General features: G+C 45.1%; 1 protein-coding gene across 1 annotated transcript in view; it reads left to right on the forward strand.

Moving 5' to 3' along the window:
- NSUN2 (NOP2/Sun RNA methyltransferase 2) overlaps positions 1-20,918 on the forward strand; it is a 480,899-nt gene that overhangs the window by 116,083 nt on the left and 343,898 nt on the right. Inside the window, exons 4-5 of the mRNA XM_069219708.1 lie at positions 17,181-17,286; positions 20,220-20,291. Of these exons, the coding sequence (XP_069075809.1) occupies positions 17,181-17,286; positions 20,220-20,291 (178 nt within the window). The remainder of the gene's footprint in view (positions 1-17,180; positions 17,287-20,219; positions 20,292-20,918) is intronic.

The raw sequence follows: 20,918 nt of genomic DNA on the forward strand, positions 1-20,918 counted from the left end.
AGGGAGACAAGCAGACTGTCTCACTTCGGAAAAAAGGGGGAACGGATCGGAAACCTGGCATTCTGAACCAGATAAAGGCGACGTGGGAGAAAAAAACCTCTTCGCCACAGCCGCCCTCCACAGTCGAGTAATACTAAAGCTAATCCAGAAGCACTGTCCATTGTTTTGTGCAATGCATGAGTGAGTCTACAAATGTTAGGAGTGGTGCTGTGTGCTGGCTTAAAACCACAGTGATCTTCATGTACTAGTGTGTGGACCGCTGTCAATAACAGTTATGCCAGTACCTTGCATAATATTTCAACATCGGTATTAAGCATCGTGAGAGGCCTGTATGAAGACGGGTCGGTAGTATCTCTCACAGGTTTGGGCAACAGACAGATAATACCATCCATCATATGCAGCAGTATCCCACTATCCTGAGCCTCACGAAAGACCTCTAACAATTTCTGTCTCATAATGCCAGAATAGGCTTGATAAAACTCTGCAGGAAAGCCATCCCCGCCCGGGGCTCTGGATCTGCTGAGGGCCTGGATAACTTCTCCCAGCTCCTCTACGTCTTTCTCACTCTCCAATTCCTGCACAAGCCTGGGGACCAGTGTGGGCAACCCCACTCCATTCAGATATCCCCCAGTGTGCTCCGGCGGACCCAGTACCACAGCACTGTACACTCCAAGAAGATGCTCCTCAAATACCCTCAGGACATCCTGATGATTAGTTACAAGATCCCTGTCCAGTGTACAGACCTGCAGATTAGGAGGGTTGGTGGGGGGAGGGGGTTCCTGCTCCCGTCGTAGTATCCATGCCAGGAGTTTCCCCAATTTGTCCCCCTCCCGGTGGAGTCGCTGAGGATACGCTCTAAGCGTGCACCTGTCCAGTGAGTCATTTCAACTGCACTTCTAGCAGCTCCTGTCACACTTCCTGTGACATCCCTCCAGAGCCTTGCAGAACCGCCAGTTGGCATTCCTGCTGCCCCATGTTTGCTTCCAGCTGGTGCTGCACTCCATATGTCGCACCCATACAAGCCCCATGCATGACCGCCTTAAGTGCCTCTCAGTCGAACGCTTTAATGGTAGCAGAGTTCCAATTCATCTCCAGATAATCCGCAAGAGCATCTGCTAGAGCATGGTGTCATTCGGGATCCGTTAAGAGATTTGGGGGCATGCGCCAGCTGTGTACATGCAGCATAGGCGAACCCCATTGCAATGCCAGTAGCACCAGTGCATGATCAGATAGGAACCGACTCAAATGTGTCATTTCCACCAAGGACTGCAGATCAATACCATTCACTAATATGGGATTCAAACAACTAAGTATTATGCGTCAGTGAATGACATGTAAATTCGTGACCCTCCGGATGCAGATCCCGCCAGCTATCCCTGAGCCCCAAATTAGGCATAACTGCTGTAAGCGAGACCGACATCAGTGGTTTAGTGCCCAGTCGAAGCGGGTGCCTATCCATCCGGCCATCTAGAATACAATTGTATTCCCAAGCACATTTCATCAGTGTCCCTATACAGCCTCCAGTAACTCTTGCATACACAAGAAGAAGAATTTATCATCCACATTGGGTGCATACGTGTTGAGCAGTATAACTTCTCTACCGTCTAATATCCCCTGGACCAGTACATAGCGTCCCTCTACATCTGCCTCTCCAGGTGCAATCCAGATAGCGACCCCTCGCGCATAAGCGGAGTAAGTGGTGGAGTAAAGTTGCTCCCTCCACTTCTTTCTCAACTGCTGAACATCCACTCCCACAAGGTGGGTCTCCTACAGGTAAGCTATTTGTATCTTATTACGACGGAGGAATGAATTTATCCTGTAATGTTTAGAATAGCCCTTTAAGTCCCAGACATTCCAGGTTAAGATGCTCGTATGTTCAGCCATAATGACCTTCACTCAGCCCTAGAAAACAGTACTGCCTCCCTGACCGGCTACCCTCCCACACCCTTCCAAATATCTGGTGTCTGTATGAATTTGCGTGTGCACTGTATGAACACAGGCCCTTCTTAAACCAAGGAGCAATATTGAACAATTCAGGACACCCAACACCCCCTCCCCGGACAGGCAGCATAACAATTGAAATAACAACCACTGATCATCCATAAAGAACCATGCTGTCAGGACCCACGTGCTAACCCCAGCCCTCTGAAGCATGGCCTACCACTTATAGTGGAGAGAGGCATTCCTGCCCCCACAGCATATAATGTCCCAACTGGCGGCCAATTATCACAATTCAAAGTATCCATGTCACCTCAAGCCCCTCCCCCCCCACCAAAAACAGATAGGATCAGTGCCCCACCCCTGCAATGTTAGAGAGAGAGAAAAAAAAAAAAAAGAAATAACATTTAGCAAATATACAGTCAAGTGGCAGTACCAACATCTGCCTCCTCTGAAACAGCCATCTCCATTGTCACATCTCAAGCCCTACTGGTCCAATAATTCCTGGCAACCACCCACTGTCCCCAGTCACTCAGTTTCGCACTCTCTGCTCCAGTCCATCAATGGGGACTCCCCATGTCCAAGGGGGTTCATCGGGGACAGGACGCACACTCAACTCCAGGTCCCAGCCTCCCCCCCAACTGCTGCCAGTCTCACATTGCCCCAAGGGGTCCCTCCATGATAGTTCCACTCACAGCCAGCCCCCGTACTTAGCGCTTTGCACTCTGGGCCCCATGGGCCAGCCTAGCCTCGGATCAGGGCCCCCGTTAATCCCCTGGCCTCACAGCTGGAGCCCACCTCACAGTGCCTACTTTAGAGCCTCAGTGTCTCCTCACTGCAATCTCCACCACCCTTTCCAGACCATCTGTAGTGCGTCACCACCCACTTCTCCTCAGAGTCCCATTAGCTCTACGTGGCCCAGACAGCATTCATGACTTGTCAGGCCCAAGGCACTGGGCCAGCAAGCCGTGCGGGCAGAGGAAGATATCCTCCTCTCACCTCTGTTCCGGACACTCTAGACTCTCCGGTCTTCGCTGAGGCCGGCCCGACCAGGCCAGTCACTCACGGACTGCCACTCGAGGCCCTGGCCGCTGCCTCCAGCTATGCCGAGCGCCCCACCAATGCGCCCATGTCTCTCTGCAGCCAGCGAGGGGCCCCACAGGACTCCACTGCACTGGGTAGGGGTGGGGGCAGCTGTCAGTCCACCCATTGAGCCTGGTTGGGAAGGATGAATGCAGGATTTCGTTGAGAACGCAGGGAGCCTCTCAAAGGCGCGTCTGATCGGCCATTTTGCGTGGCCACGCCTCAATGCAGTATTTTAATGATGTTTGCATAACGCTTCACAGGATCCCCATGGTGCTTACCTATTAAACTGAACAAAACATGGCAGATCTTATTTAAGAGGAACAAAATTCCTGGTAGGTGACTTCACTCCACAGAACTTGTCAATTCTTCAGATTTTAAAAGGCACTAAATCCTGGTAGGTGCCAATTCTGTCATTACAAGTATATCTGTACACGTCTGTTACAATATCTGTTGTCATGGCTCCAGCACAACAAGTTGTGCAACTTGCTGCATTTCTACCACTACCTTGGAAACCTAAAATCCCTTGGAAAATTTGGTATAGATTGTTTGAGAATTATTTAATTGCTATTGATTCTGAGAATTCTCAGCCTAAGAGAAAACTGGCAGTGATTTTTGGCCACCTTGGTACTGAAGGTCAACAGATTTTTGATAACTTACCAATTGTGGCTCCCATATCTGGTGATGGAGTTAATTGGACTGTCAATACAGATGCTATTGAAAAGCCAAACAATTTTTTTTTGGAAGTGCCCTATGTAATGTTGGAGTGTTTTGATTTAATGAAAATAAAACTAGTGGACAAGACTGTGGGAGTTCATTTCTGCCTTTAGAAATTTGGTTGCAAATTGCAATTTTGGACCAGCGCTGGATACTTACATTAGAGGTCAATTTGGGTACAGTTGTTTCTTAAAAACAAATCTGAGAGGATTTTAAGTTGCAGAGACCTTTCTGTTTCTAAAGTTATTGATATGGAAAAAAGAATTGATCAGGCAATGGTGTCATCTAAATGTATTTCAAATGATTCACTTAGTAACTGTGTGGTTAATTCACTTCAAAATTCTGATTTGATTAATGCGCTTGCTTTAAAAAATAAGAGTAACAAATCTGTGTATAAAAAGCTCACTACAGATTGTTTCAGATGTGGTTCTAGTTTGCATTTAGGCAATAGTCCAAAATGCCCAGCATTAGGCAAGACGTGCGTTAAATGTCAAAAGATAAGTAATTTTCAGTCTAACTGTAGAGGTAAGAGTGTACTTCAAGTTAGTAATGTTCAAATTTATGATGATCTTGTCCCTCTACCGAACGATTTTGATAAAATGGTTCTACCCATGGATTCTGTGGATCCTATTCAAGCAAGTTTCAAAGTCAAGGGTCCCTTTTGTCAAGTGACAGTTGCTAGCTGCTGCACATTGAATATGATGGTTGAGACTGTTCCACCGGTTTCTGTTAACTCAGATGAACTTCATTACACTCAGTGGTCTGAAAGGTTTTATTTGTACAAAACTGACATTGCTACTAAAGCTTATGATGATAATGATATTGATATGTTAGGTTTTTTCATTGAGACCTGGTTATGTTTGTGAAGACAAATCACTTCCAAAATATATGTTGCTGTCAAAGGCAAAAATATTTTAGGCTGGCAAGATCTAGCACAAATGGGGTTGAAAATTGTTCCTAGTTCTGACAACCCCATAAATCATTCAAAGCATTTGTAAAGCGCACTTCTCATCCGTGAGGGTCTCAAAGCGCTGGGGGGGCTGCTACTGCCCGAACAGCCAAGTCTTGAGGGGTCTCCTGAAGGTAAGTAGGTCCTGTGTCTGTTGCAGGTGGATGGGAAGAGTGTTCCACGTTGTAGGAAGTTGGCTCTGTATGTGCTATTTCAAAGTAAGGAATAGCATGCACAGAGTCCAAGGGTTCCCCTTAGAGGTAAAATAGTGGTAAAAATAGATAATACTAATGCTCTATTTTGTGGTAGTGTGGTCGAGCAGTAGGCTTATCCAAGGAGTAGTGTTAAGCATTTGTTGTACATACACATAGACAATAAATGAGGTACACACACTCAGAGACAAATCCAGCCAATAGGTTTTTATATAGAAAAATATCTTTTCTTAGTTTATTTTAAGAACCACAGGTTCAAATTCTACATGTAATAGCTCATTCGAAAGGTATTGCAGGTAAGTACTTTAGGAACTTCAAATCATCAAAATTGCATGTATACTTTTCAAGTTAATGACAAATAGCTGTTTTAAAAGTGGACACTTAGTGCAATTTTCACAGTTCCTAGGGGAGGTAAGTTTTGATTAGTTTTTCCAGGTAAGTAAGACACTTACAGGGTTCAGTTCTTGGTCCAAGGTAGCCCACCGTTGGGGGTTCAGAGCAACCCCAAAGTCACCACACCAGCAGCTCAGGGCCGGTCAGGTGCAGAGTTCAAAGTGGTGCCCAAAACACATAGGCTAGAATGGAGAGAAGGGGGTGCCCCGGTTCCGGTCTGCTTGCAGGTAAGTACCCGCGTCTTCGGAGGGCAGACCAGGGGGGTTTTGTAGGGCACCGGGGGGGACACAAGTCCACACAGAAATTTCACCCTCAGCGGCGCGGGGGCGGCCGGGTGCAGTGTAGAAACAAGCGTCGGGTTTGTAATGGAAGTCAATGGGAGATCTAGGGATCTCTTCAGCGCTGCAGGCAGGCAAGGGGGGGGTTCCTCGGGGAAACCTCCACTTGGTCAAGGGAGAGGGACTCCTGGGGGTCACTCCTCCAGTGAAAGTCCGGTCCTTCGGGTCCTGGGGGCTGCGGGTGCAGGGTCTCTCCCAGGTGTCGGGACTTTGGATTCAAGGAGTCGCGGTCAGGGGAAGCCTCGGGATTCCCTCTGCAGGCGGCGCTGTGGGGGCTCAGGGGGGACAGGTTTTGGTACTCACAGTATCAGAGTAGTCCTGGGGTCCCTCCTGAGGCGTCGGATCTCCACCAGCCGAGTCGGGGTCGCCGGGTGCAGTGTTGCAAGTCTCACGCTTCTTGCGGGGAGCTTGCAGGGATCTTTAAAGTTGCTGGAAACAAAGTTGCAGCTTTTCTTGGAGCAGGTCCGCTGTCCTCGGGAGTTTCTTGTCTTTTCGAAGCAGGGGCAGTCCTCAGAGGATGTCGAGGTCGCTGGTCCCTTCGGAAGCGTCGCTGGAGCAGGATCTTTGGAAGGCAGGAGACAGGCCGGTGAGTTTCTGGAGCCAAGGCAGTTGTCGTCTTCTGGTCTTCCGCTGCAGGGGTTTTCAGCTGGGCAGTCCTTCTTCTTGTTGCAGGAATCTAATTTTCTAGGGTTCAGGGTAGCCCTTAAATACTAAATTTAAGGGCGTGTTTAGGTCTGGGGGGTTAGTAGCCAATGGCTACTAGCCCTGAGGGTGGGTACACCCTCTTTGTGCCTCCTCCCAAGGGGAGGGGGTCACAATCCTAACCCTATTGGGGGAATCCTCCATCTGCAAGATGGAGGATTTCTAAAAGTTAGAGTCACCTCAGCTCAGGACACCTTAGGGGCTGTCCTGACTGGCCAGTGACTCCTCCTTGTTATTCTCATTATTTTCTCCGGCCTTGCCGCCAAAAGTGGGGCCTGGCCGGAGGGGGCGGGCAACTCCACTAGCTGGAGTGTCCTGCTGGGTTGGCACAAAGGAGGTGAGCCTTTGAGGCTCACCGCCAGGTGTGACAATTCCTGCCTGGGAGAGGTGTTAGCATCTCCACCCAGTGCAGGCTTTGTTACTGGCCTCAGAGTGACAAAGGCACTCTCCCCATGGGGCCAGCAACATGTCTCGGTTTGTGGCAGGCTGCTAAAACTAGTCAGCCTACACAGATAGTCGGTTAAGTTTCAGGGGGCACCTCTAAGGTGCCCTCTGTGGTGTATTTTACAATAAAATGTACACTGGCATCAGTGTGCATTTATTGTGCTGAGAAGTTTGATACCAAACTTCCCAGTTTTCAGTGTAGCCATTATGGTGCTGTGGAGTTCGTGTTTGACAGACTCCCAGACCATATACTCTTATGGCTACCCTGCACTTACAATGTCTAAGGTTTTGTTTAGACACTGTAGGGGTACCATGCTCATGCACTGGTACCCTCACCTATGGTATAGTGCACCCTGCCTTAGGGCTGTAAGGCCTGCTAGAGGGGTGTCTTACCTATACTGCATAGGCAGTGAGAGGCTGGCATGGCACCCTGAGGGGAGTGCCATGTCGACTTACTCGTTTTGTCCTCACCAGCACACACAAGCTGGCAAGCAGTGTGTCTGTGCTGAGTGAGAGGTCTCCAGGGTGGCATAAGACATGCTGCAGCCCTTAGAGACCTTCCTTGGCATCAGGGCCCTTGGTACTAGAAGTACCAGTTACAAGGGACTTATCTGGATGCCAGGGTCTGCCAATTGTGGATACAAAAGTACAGGTTAGGGAAAGAACACTGGTGCTGGGGCCTGGTTAGCAGGCCTCAGCACACTTTCAATTGTAAACATAGCATCAGCAAAGGCAAAAAGTCAGGGGGCAACCATGCCAAGGAGGCATTTCCTTACACACGTCTTGCAGCAAGGTGGGAGAATGATCTGCCACTGGCGGTTGTTCTGTGGATGTGTGGGACGGAGGCGAGGGCAAGGTCAGCGGAATGGAGCTGTCTGGTCGGGATGTAGAAGCAGAGCCGTCTGAGGTATTCTGGTCTGGTGTTGTGCAGTGCCTTGTGAGCGTGGGTGAGGAGTTTGAATGTGTCTCTCTTGTTGATGGGGAGCCAGTGCAGCTCTCTCATGTGAGCTGTGATGTGGCTGTGGCGGGGATGTCCAGGATGAGGCGTGCAGATGCCTTCTGTATGCATTGCAGTCTTTTCTGGAGCTTGGCCGTGGTTTCTGCGTACAGGGCATTGGCCTAGTCCAGTCTGTTGCTTATGAGGGCCTGGGTGACCATCCTTCTGGTTCCAGTGGGGATCGATTTGTAGATCTTCCGAAGCACGTGGAGGGTGTTCAAGCAGGAGGAAGAGACCTTGTTGACTTGCTAAGTCATTGATTGCGATGAGTCCAGGAGGAATCCCAGGTTGCGTGCGTGGTCGGTGGGTGTTGGTGCGACTCCCAGTGTGGCAGGCCACCAGGAATTGTCCCAGGCGGAGGGGGTGGAGCCGAGGATGAGGACTTCTTTTTTTTTTTTTTTTGTCGGAATTTAGTTTCAGGCAGCTGTTCTTCATCCATTCGTCGATGGCCTTCTTTCCTTAGTGGAGGTTGGTTTTGGTGGTGGCGGGGTCGTTGGTAAGGGAGAGGATCAGCTGGGTGTCAAATTTATACAAATAAATGACACACCGATTTCTTTTATATCTGACACAACTGACAACATTGAATTAAAGAAAATTCTAGATGACTCAAGATGTTTTTAATTCTAAAATTGGAAAGATAGAAGTTTGAGCATGTGATAAAATTGAAACAGAATGTTATACCTATAGCACACAAAGTTAAAAGGTTCCGTTAAGTTTGAGAGATGGTTTAAAAAAAATCTGGACAAATTGATCATTGACAGTGTAATTACTACCACTGATGCTTCTGAATGGGTCAGTCCCATTGTTGTAGTGCACAAAAAGAGTGGTGAAATTTGTTTGTGCTGACTTAAGATCTCTCAAGAATATTATTGTTGATTGCTACCTTCTACCAAAGATTCAGGATCTTCTTGCAAAAGTTGGTACTGCAAAAATGTATAGCCTATTGGACTTGAAATCTGCATATCTTCAAATCCCTTTAGCGCCTAATTCAACCGATCTTACTACATTTGTGACTCCATTTGGAGCATATAAGTTGTTAAGATTCCCTTTTGGTCTGACTTCTGCCGCCAGTGTTTTTCAGAAACTTATGGTTCACATTTTAAAAGGGATTGATGTTGGGCAAGCTTACCAAGATGATGTACTTACTCACTCAGTCTGTTTCTGGACATTTAGCTACCTTAAGGAAGGTTTTGGACGTATTAAAAAAAGTTGGCATTACTTTCAGTCTTAAGTGTAAATTTCTAACAAATAAATTGGATTTTCTAGGTCATTCTATTTCTTCTGAGTGTATCAAACCTAGGTTTTCATTTACTCATGCCATCACAGAAGTCTCCCTGCCAAAAGATAAAGATACACTTAGGTCATTTCTGGGTATGACAGAATATTATTCTCTGTTTGTACCTGGTTATGCTAAAGTAATACAACCTCTACGTTCATTGTTCAAAAAGGGCATATATTTTGTTTTAGACAATTCTTGTGATAAATCTTTTAATGATGTTAAACAATTGATTATAAAAGCTCCAGTTTTGTCATCTTACATTTCAGGACAAAAATGTAGTCTGTTATGTTATTTGAACTTGTAAAGCGCCAGACTACCCGGAGTCCTCGCAGCGCTCAGGAAACAGGAGCCCAAGACGGGAACTAGAGTTTAAAAAGCCAGGTTTTGATTGCTTTTCGAAAATTCAGTTTGTGGCTAATTAGTCAAATATTAAGGGGGAGGGCGTTCCATAATTTGGCTCCCCGATATTCCATCGTAGCGCCACCCCATCTAGCTTTCTTGACTTTGGGAAGTACGGCTAAGGCTGTAGATGCAGATCTGAGGGCTCTGGTGGGTTTGTGAAAGGTCGCCAAAGTTTTTAACAAATGCAGTCCTCTATTATGTAATGATCTATGAATGATGCAAAGGGTCTTAAAATTCACACACTGTTCCACCGAGAGCCAGTGGAGTGCGGACAGAGCCCGTTTAACTGAAGTGTGCCTTGGAATGTCAAGCAGAAGACGCGCTGTCGCATTCTGAGCCACCTGCAATTTGTTGACCACATATTTAGGAGAGCCAAGAAATAAACTATTGCCATAGTCGAGACAGAATGATTGCTTGTACAGTAAGTCTTATTGCCAAATGAGGGAGTATTCCCAATACCTTTCTCAAAAGTCTTAATGACCCAAAACAGGCAGCAGAAATTTTCTTGGCATGATGTTCCAGGGTAACATGAGGAGCTAGCCAGATTCCCAAACTTTTAATATAATTCTTAGGAGGTGGCAAAAACTCCAGTGGGGAAGTGGCCAAAGAATTATTGCCAGGATTAGAATGGTGGCCGAGGATCATTATTTCTATTTTGTCCCCATTAAGTTGGAGCATACTGTTGGCCATCCAACTAGATATTGCCTGTAAACATGAAGGCAATACAGATCCATCTGACCCTTCCACCGTGGAGAAAGAGACCACCAGCAGAGTATCATCTGCATAGGAGACCAATGACAATCCAAAGGACTCCACTAGTTCTGCCAAGGGGGCCATGTATATATTGAATAAGGTGGGACTAAACAATGAGCCCCGTAGGACCCCACAGCTAAGTTTTGTACTGATCAGAGAGATGAGAATGGTCCAAGACCTGAAATGATCTATCCACAAGAAATCGGGTGAGCCAGTTGAGTGCGGGACCTTTGAGTCCCATTGCCTTTATCCTTTGAATCAGAAGATGATGATCTACTGTATCAAAGGCAGCACTCTGGTCCGGAAGTATGACAGCTGTCATATGGCCCTGATCCATTCATTTTCTGGCCTTCTCCATGACCGCTATCAATGCAAATTCTGTACTATGAAGGGTCCTAAAGCCCATCTGGGTGGGATGTAAAATATTGTTCACTTCCAAAAAAGTGGATATTTGGGAGTTGTAAAGAAATGGCTCCCTGTTGCAGTTACCCCCCCCACTTTTTGCCTGATGCTGACTTGACTGAGAAGTGTGCTGCGACCCTGCTAACCAGACCCCAGCACCAGTGTTCTTTCACCTAAAATGTACCATTGTCTCCACAATTGGCACAACTCTGGCACCCAGGTAAGTCCCTTGTAACTGGTACCCCTGGTACCAAGGGCCCTGATGCCAGGGAATGTCTCTAAGTTTTGCAGCATGTCTTATGCCAACCTGGGGACCCCTCACTCAGCACAGACACACTGCTTGCCAGCTTGTGTGTGCTGGTGGGGAGAAAATGACTAAGTAGACATGGCACTCCCCTCAGGGTGCCATGCCAGCCTCACACTGCCTGTGGCATAGGTAAGTCACCCCTTTTGCAGGCCTTACAGCCCTAAGGCAGGGTGCACTATACCACAGGTGAGGGCATAGGTGCATGAGCACTATGCCCCTACAGGGTCTAAGCAAAACCTTAGACATTGTAAGTGCAGGGTAGCCATAAGAGTATATGGTCTGGGAGTCTGTCAAAAACGAACTCCACAGCTCCATAATGGCTACACTGAATACTGGGAAGTTTGGCACCAAACTTCTCAGAATAATAAACCCACACTGATGCCAGTGTTGGATTTATTAAAAAATGCACACAGAGGGCATCTTAGAGATGCCCCCTGTATTTTACCCAATTGTTCAGTGCAGGACTGACTGGTCTGTGCCAGCCTGCTGCTGAGAGATGAGTTTCTGACCCCATGCGGTGAGAGCCTTTGTGCTCTCTGAGGACAGAAACAAAGCCTGCTCTGGGTGGAGGTGCTTCACACCTCCCCCTGCAGGAACTGTAACACCTAGCCGTGAGCTTCAAAGGCTCAAGCTTCGTGTTACAATGCCCCTGGGCACTCCAGCTAGTGGAGATGCCCGCCCCCTGGACCCAGCCCCCACTTTTGGCGGCAAGTCCAGGAGAGATGATGAGAAAAACAAGGAGTCACTGGCCAGTCAGGACAGCCCCTAAGGTGTCCTGAGCTGAGGTGACTCTGACTTTTAGAAATCCTCCATCTTGCAGACGGAGGATTCCTCCAATAGGATTAGGGATGTGCCCCCCCTCCCCTCAGGGAGGAGGCACAAAGAGGGTGTACCCACCCTCGGGGCTAGTAGCCATTGGCTACTAACCCCCCAGACCTAAACACGCCCTTAAATTTAGTATTTAAGGGCTCCCCAGAACCAAGGAACTCAGATTTCTGCAACCTAAGAAGAAGAGGACTGCTGAGCTGAAAAACCCTGCAGAGAAGACGGAGACACCAACTGCCTTGGTCCCAGCTCTACTGGCCTGTCTCCCCCCTTTGGAAGAAAACTGCTCCAGCTATGCTTTCCCCAGGACCAGCGACCTCTGAATCCTCAGAGGACTGCCCTGCTCTAAAAGGACCAAGAAACTCCAGAGAACAGCGGCCCTGTTCACCCAAGACTGCAACTTTGTTTCCAAAGGAGCAACTTTACAACAACTGCGTTTCCCGCCAGAAGCGTGAGACTTGCAACCCTGCACCCAGCAACCCCGACTCGACTGGTGGAGAAACAACACTTCAGGGAGGACTCCCCGGCGACTCCGAGACTGTGAGTAACCGAAGTTGTCCCCCCTGAGCCCCCACAGCGACGCCTGCAGAGGGTATCCCGAGGCTCCCCCTGACCGCGACTGCCTGACTCTCAGATCCTGACGCCTGGAAAAGACCCTGCACCCGCAGCCCCCAGGACCTGAAGGATCGGAACTCCAGTGCAGGAGTGACCCCCAAGAGGCCCTCTCCCTTGCCCAGGTGGTGGCTACCCCGAGGAGCCCCCCCCCCCCTTGCCTGCCTGCACCGCTGAAGAGACCCCTTGGTCTCCCATTGATTCCTATTACAAACCCGACGCTTGTTTGCACACTGCACCCGGCCGCCCCACGCTGCTGAGGGTGTACTTTGTGTGGACTTGTGCCTATCCCTCCCCCCCCGGTGCCCTACAAAACCCCCCTGGTCTGCCCTCCAAAGACGCGGGTACTTACCTGCTGGCAGACTGGAAACGGGGCACCCCCTTCTCCATTGAAGCCTATGCGTTTTGGGCACCACTTTGAACTGTGCACCTGACCGGCCCTGAGCTGCTGGTGTGGTAACTTTGGGGTTGCTCTGAACCCCCAACGGTGGGCTACCTTGGACCCAAACTTGAACCCCGTAGGTGGTTTACTTACCTGCAAAAACTAACTAACTCTTACTCCCCCTAGGAACTGTGAAAATTGCACTGTCTAGTTTTAAAATAGCTATATGTGTTTTATTTGAAAAGTATATATGCTATTGAGATTATTCAAATTTCCTAAAGTACTTACCTGCAATACCTTTCATGCAAAGTATTACATGTAGAATCTGAACCTGTGGTTCTTAAAATAAACTAAGGAAAGATATTTTTCTATACAAAAACCTATTGGCCTGGAATTGTCTCGGAGTGTGTGTTCCTCATTTATTGCCTGTGTGTATGTACAACAAATGCTTAACACTACTCCTTTGATAAGCCTACTGCTCGACCACACTACCACAAAATAGAGCATTAGTATTCTCTTTTTGCCACTATCTTACTTCTAAGGGGAACCCTTGGACTCTGTGCATACTATTCCTTACTTTGAAATAGTGCATACAGAGCCAACTTAGGAGTTAATATATTTGTCGAATATTTTAGACATGAAAGGAAGTAAAGATATGGGCCTATTATTTTTAAGATCCCTGGCCTCTAAATTTGTTTTTTAACAGGGGCTTAACTGTCGCATGTTTCCATTGATCCGGAACTTTGCCTCTCAGCAGGGAGGAGTTCAACAATTCCATTAAAACAGGGACAGTAACTGGAGCTCCAAGAGCTAATACATGAGGAGGAGCTGGATCCAAAGGGGAACCTGACTTCAATGCGTTGAAAAAGGAAGCAGTCTGTTCCTGAGATAGGGGGGGAAAATGTGCCAGAGTGGCTGTACTATTTAGGGCGATTATAGCTTGGCCTACCAACTTGCCCTTGTCCTTTGGGAAGTTTAAATAGATGGCGTTGATCTTCTGCTGAAAGAACCTGGCTAGATTATTGCTATGTTCTTCTGAGGCTTCAATGGGTCAGACGCTATGGGGGAATGGAGAATGTTTTAAGCACCTGGAAAACCTCTTTAGGGTAACCGGAGTAATATGAAACTTTTGATAGTCTTATTTCTGCGTTGTAGTGCCTGATAGAGAGCCTATATTCTTCCCTTGCAGCCGGGTTTAAAGATTTCCTCCACTTTCTCTCCAGGCATCTACACTTCCTTTTAAGTGTTGACAGATTTGGTGATCCACTGGGCATCAACTCTCCGCGGGAGCCCGGTTATGGTCTTGTAGGGAAGAAGAGTGCCAAGACAGTCGGTGATCCAATCATTGAAAGGTTCAGTTTCTATCTGATTGGCTTTGAAATATGTCAATTTCCGGCTGTCTAGGAGCTTAATCCATTCATCAGTATTAAGACTGTGCCACCGCCTAATTCGCTGAGCTGTGAGCTGGGCGGGGCATTTTCCCAAAGAGAGATACCTAATTTTAGCAGGTTAGTAGATGATCGGACCAAGCCAGAGGAAGAGCGGGCATGGAGCAAAGCACTGTCAAGTTACTGAAAACTAGGTCAATAGTATGCCTCTTGTCATGCGTCGGCTTTTAACTAGTTGTCTGAGAAAGAGAGCTTCCATGTCCCCCAAAAGGCATCTAGTCGCTATCAAGTCTGAATTATCTATTTGAATATTGAAGTCACCTAGAATCGTTAGATTAGATTTATTACATATTAGATCGGCTAGTTGGTCAGGGAAGGTGTTTACAAAAATTACCAGAAGAACCTGGATGACGATAGAACAGCATTCCTGTGAGTAAAAGTGGGGTTCAGAATTGGAGAAAAGAACTTACTTTCGCAGCCTGTTAACTGTAGGGGCAGGAGCTAAGCTTAAATTCATGCTTGTATATGATCGCAATTCCTCCTCCTCTTGAGGTGGTTCTGTCGGTCCTTGCTATCAGGTACAGGGCAGCGGGAGCAATATCGCTCCGCAAAAGATTAATGTCCAACTTATGTGCTGGTAATGAGCAGCAGTTTACAAGCAAAAAAGTCATATGAGAGTTAATATCAGTGGGAACCATGGATCCCGTGTACTGAGGGGCCCATTTACAAGAGGGGCAAGACCACGTATTTTCCATCAAGTCTGGGCACACCTGGCAGGTATCAGGCAAACATGGTCTAAAGTTCCTAAGAGTCTCTGAAGTATAGGTACAACCCATACTCTTGGACGGACCAAGGGGGCCGATCTGGCGCAGACGGGCTTGCCTTTGGCGTGCCAGTAGCGCGACCGCAGCAACAGGCGTTTTATCAAGGTCTAGTATAAACAACTAGACCGATGACTCTCCAAAGATAGCGGCTGTGAAACGTGTCACTTTTTCCGGAGGAAAAATGGCGGCCGCGTCTGAGGCAACCGAAAAATGCCCCAAATAAATGCTACGGAGCACCCCAGGTAAGTAGGAGGGGGAATCGGGGGTGGGGGAGGAGGCCCAAGTAAGGAGGTAATACTCCCTAAGCTGAGCTGACTGGCCACTGAAACACGGGCCAAGTCAGCTATAAAGAACAAAAATTTCGACAAACAGCTGGCCATAAAATTTGCACACAGACTAAAACATATGTCACACCCAATAAAAAACAAGTAAAAATTCATAAAATTTAGCCGAACCTGGTCCTGTAAAATCCGCTGCGTGACCGCCGCATCAGGCGTGTTATCAGGGTCTAGTATGAACAACTAGACCACTGACTCTCCAAAGATGGCACAAAGTTGATGCTAGCCAACAAGGATTGGGTGCTGTCCTTTGTTAATAGGTCTCAGGGGAGGAACGTACTATTGGATTTTCTTCCATGAGTTTTATGCAGGCACAGTTTCACTGTAGTACAATTGAGAAAGAAGCTCTTGCTTGTTCTTGGGCTGTTGAAAAATTCAAGACATTTATAGGGCAAACCCAGTTTGAAATTTTTACAGATCATAAACCTTTATTACATTTGTTGAATGGCAACGGAACAGGCAGATGCTTCTTCTAGATTGGTTAGGCTGCTTTTTCGCTTGCAAGAGTTTAATTTTGTAATTAAATATATTTCTGGGGCCCAAAATGTCAGGGTTAACTGTCTTTCCAGAATGCCATTACAAAACTTCAGTCAAGATGATCACTATGATGAAGTAGAGTGTGTTGTGGCAAACATAGAGGATGTTTTGGAGTCTGTTGGAGGTATACAGTATAAGATTGGTTGGAAACATCTTATGGATTTTATAATAGAAGGATGGCCAAAAAAACGCTCTTTACCGTCGCAGTTAAAATCTTTTGCTCCGATATCTGCAGAACTTCGATTAGTAAAAGGAATTTTGATGCATTCAGATCTGTGTGTTCCACCTGTTCATTTATGTAGTAGACTAATTGAGTTTTCACATCAAGGTCATTTAGGTATTGGAGGAACTTCTAGAATCTTAAAAGAATATTTTTGGTGACAATCAATGGATAAAAATGTCAGTGAGTTGACAAATGTAAAACATGCTTGTTACCTGATAAACATTGGAAAACTTCACATACACCCTTACACTGTGTTCCAGTTCCTTAAGGCTTGGAACAAAATTGCTTTGGATTTTGAAGGTCAATTTGATTTGTTACCCCAAATATTTGTGTTCGTAATGGTTGATTGCTATTCCGAATGGGTTTACTTTGAATTCACTAATAAACCAATTCAGCATCAGTTGTAAGACCTTTTACACAGGTTGTTTAGTATTGAAGGAGCACCAAAAGATATTTATTGCTTGTGCATATCATAACCAAGATAGCTCATAACCCATTTAAATTAGAAAAGCTTGATGGGGGATGCTGTGAGGGTGGCCTCTGGACGGCTGGTTGTTCAGAAAGGGAAATGACGGACAAGGTGGATGATTTATTCTAAGAGTTCGTGGAGAGGTGGAGTTGAGAATGGTGCGAAGTTGTAATCCTAATAATGTAAGTAGGGAAGAGGGTGAGCAGGAATGGTGTAGTGGGATGCATGATCAGTCAGTCACCCACCTCACTAATAGCAGGTAGATGGAGATTGCCAGCGTTATCTAGCTGCCGACAGTCCCTCAGTATTGCATCCCACACATGAGCGTGGTCTAGGGGCCAAAGTCGCAGCATTGCTCCCTCACATTCCACCTATTGAAATGTAATAATTATATAAAATAAACGGGGAAATGTTAGTGCAATCCTAAATTGTAAAGATGTGGGCATGAGTAAGATGGCAAAAAGCAGAACTCTGCTTTGAGCAACTGGCTAATTTTGTTGACTTATTTTTCATACCTATGTGTCATCCGTTTCATAAAATGTATCCTTTGGGGGAAAAAAATGAAAAAAAAGTGCTAAAAACTTTGAATGCCATTCGTTTTTTTTTTTTGCAAACTCTACATTTATTTGCATAGGTATCTTTTAAAAGCAACCACACTTTTTTCAGGTATCCAGAAGAGCTTGCATGGCACACAAACCTGAGCAGAAAAAACCTGCGCAAGAGTCCACAGCTGGAAAGGTTTCACCAGTTTCTTGTTAGTGAGACAGAGTCTGTAAGTATTTATATAAGACTAATGGTTCACAATATTGCTATCTTGTTTGCTTTAGAAACTTCAGATTTGCCAACTCAAATTTGAAGGCAAAGTGGGATTTTGTCATACACTTGGCTGGTGATGGCATTGAACTTACACATTGACCCGCATTAAATACTGTGGTGTTGGAGGTTGTATTACCTGGGTCTCCAGCCTTTTATTATTAGTGTCCACAATTCCTGGTCATTGAGTAGAGTTACAAGTAGAATGCCCCACTCTATCAAGTCTTCTACAAGGAGCTTTTTTTGTAGTTTCTCATTTGCCCTAATTGCAACTCTGTGCGCTTGATCCTATTTGGCTGAATATTTACCATAGATCTAAGGTCCCAATAATCATGCAAAGTGAGTGGACATTTCTATCCGCAACTAAATGATGGCATTTGTTGCCAGAAGATTGATTTATAAGGCCTCTATCTGTTGGTGCCTGAGGTAACTTGTCACAGTTTAATAGCAGGCCATTTATTTTCCTTGTTGGTCTTTTAATTTAATGTTTTAAAAATGGTTTGGGCTACTGGTGTTAGACTTGTTATCTCTCAAGGCAATTCTTCTGAGGTTACAACTCACTAAGCCAACAGTTGAAACTCTGTAGCTTTAGTTAACCATAAGGGTCCAACTATTTCTTTAAATTGTTAATTTGTGAGAACCCTACAAGCCACATGGATGGTTCCAATGGTTAGCTGAGGGATTTGTCTTAATTTAGTGTACATTACCTCAGTGGTGCAAACGAAAATTGCTTGCTTCCCTGTTAGGCTGGTAATTAGGTTCTGTGGCTGAAAGCAGCGGGGGGTGGGGGGTATGGAGGTTTCATCCTCCTAGGTGTATGCATTTTGACTCCTGCATGTATCAGATGTTGTAGGTCTGTCATGAGGATCGGCTTTAAATTGTTTTCACAAAAGGATCTTAACACCTTTTGCAACCTGTCTTGAATTCTGTTAACTTCTGTCCTCTGGGAACCACAGAACCAAAGCCTAAGCCCACGAGATTCACCAACCCTCAACATCTACCTTTTTGTCTGCAGGAACTAAGAGTTTCCGATTGCTGGATCTCTCCACACTTACTCTGGGGTGCTAGACATGGGAGGGCATTGCAGTGGTAGGGGTCCCATCAATGAGCAGTGTTTTTACTTCCATTCCTTTCCTAGGTGGGGACGTATCTAGATGAACAGATCAAGCAAGAGCAGGTCAGACCATTAGGAATCTTGTAGATGGCAGCTTTATCTGAGGCCCTGGGGGAAAAGACTCAAAATTCCACTGGAGTCCAAGTACAGGACAAGCAGCAAAGGGCATATTCTTGGTCTGTTTGGGAGAGTCCTTCTGTGGAACGAAATTGGACACTTTATGGTTTCGTAGAGTACGCCACAATGGGTAGAAAGATTTCAGTGGGGTTCCTATGTTCTTTCTATGTGACCATATCACAAAAAGTGTTTTGGTTAATGTAATAGTGGAAGCCCAATGTGATTTCCGAGCACTTGGAAGAAACAGTAGTCCTAGATGAAATAATGTGAACAAAAAATTGGCGGGATTCAGCCACTGTTAATCTTTTGCTAAATTAAATTTCAAAATACAAAACTAAAAATGGATTTGTAGTTTGTTCTGAAATGATTGTGATACAGATGTAGGGTTTTGCAGTTGATTTGACAAAAATAACCATTATGAAAAAAAGCTGAAGATACACGCATTGGATCCAATACTACATAAAGATACAATGTTACTTTTCTTTTTGTTGTTATTTAGTCATTCTTTTCTAAAGTCTTCATTCATTCTTTAAATTTGTCAATGTTTTTGGATTTCAAGATGCTGAAATAGTTGATGACCTTAACAATAATGTAATTTCTCTTTTTCAATCCAAACCAGTCAGGAAGCTTATTTTACCATGTCCTTTACAATAGAGTCCTAGATTGTGTGACACAATAACCATTTTTTTATTTTAAGACATACAACCAAAGTTGTTAACTATTTCCTTGTACATTATGCGTCTGTTTCAAAAGAACGGAAGTGATGACTTGTAGCACAGGTATAATCAAGAATGTGGTTGTTGAGGAGAACTCAATTTCCCCATATAGTCTCCCAAACTAATTCAAGCTATGTGAACTGTCATTACCGAAGGGTGCAAGGGTGACAATGTCCATTCAAATCTGAGTCATTCTTAAGGACTTTGGAAACTCCGAAATATCTTCACCAGGGGGCCTGACTCAAATCAAATGGTGCTGACAGAAAGCTCTCAGTTTCAAATTGAGAGGGTAAATGGCTTTTTATTGTAATGTTTAGACCATATGATTTTCTCATAAGTCAAACAAAATGCTTAAACAATCTGTCTTGACATAAATTTTGATGTGGCTACTCCCTAGCACATATTTTTAGCATAATGCTTAAGTTTCTTAGCCGTGTTTTCTTGGATTCGTTTTTTGTAAGTTGTTGCTCAAAATCAAGATTTAAAAAAAATAAAAAATACACCTCTCGGGTAGACATTAGACGCTAAGTGAAGTAAAGTGTCTTCATGCAACCACCAAATTGACTTTGTGCTTAGCTTTGATTATCAAAGCCTAGCACAGTACCGTCTAACTCTACTCTCCTATCCCTTTCTTACCGTGGAATTGATTACGATTTTTGAATGTTTACAGAAAGACCCTTAGCGGACCATTACCAAAATGCTAATTGTCAAAGTCTGGCATAAACAGATTACAAAACTTTAATTGGTGGATTTTGGCTTAAGACTGCTTACGACCTACAAACAGTATATATTGGACAGAAAATTATACTTAATGTGTAGAATCCTTAATGTAGTACAATTCTTTATCATTCACATTAATTGTCGCAACTTTGGATGTTTTTTCAATTGTTCATAGCGTTCAGCTAGCATATTTTTATGATGAAATGTGTTTTTTATTTTTTTTAGGGTAACATTAGTCGCCAAGAAGCAGTCAGCATGATTCCTCCGCTTCTCCTTAATGTAGAGCCTCATCATAAGGTAATTCTCTTAAAGACTCTTTTATGCCCGTAGAAAGTGAATACATAGTTACTGTCCTCAGAACCTTATCTTGAATTTTCTAATAATAAAAGGAGGCAGACTGATCTATAACTACTGGGGGACAGATGTACAAAGTGTTTATCTTTGCAATGCACTAACCCCATTTTAGCAGTCAGTAACTTTTTTGTGACTCCTAAAATGGATAAGTATGAAACAACTGAAAGCTCTCTTATTCAGTATAAAGTATAACAACAAATATAAGTTCCAAGATGAGTTTCCAATGTATGCTTCTTTATAATTTTTTCACATTCTGCTCCAGCCAAGCCAACACGTGTTTCACCTGGGTCATATCTCCCCTTGACTTCCTCAGGGCTTCTTAGAGCTGTCAATAATAAATACAATAATAAATATTTTGCCTCTGCATTTTTTTATCCCTATATTACTATTCCATGCAAATACATATCTGTAAACCTACTAAATAGTGCACACGTTTCACTTAATTAGTACCAGGTGAAAATCAAAAATAAAATAGAAGTAATCTATACAAGTGTCAGTAAATACCCAAATGTATCCCAACATGTCCATCTCCTTGGTGACATGGCAATGTTCTATCTGTTCCATCTGTTA

This window comes from Pleurodeles waltl, chromosome 2_2, assembly GCF_031143425.1.
Source record: "Pleurodeles waltl isolate 20211129_DDA chromosome 2_2, aPleWal1.hap1.20221129, whole genome shotgun sequence".
NCBI lineage: Eukaryota > Metazoa > Chordata > Amphibia > Caudata > Salamandridae > Pleurodeles > Pleurodeles waltl.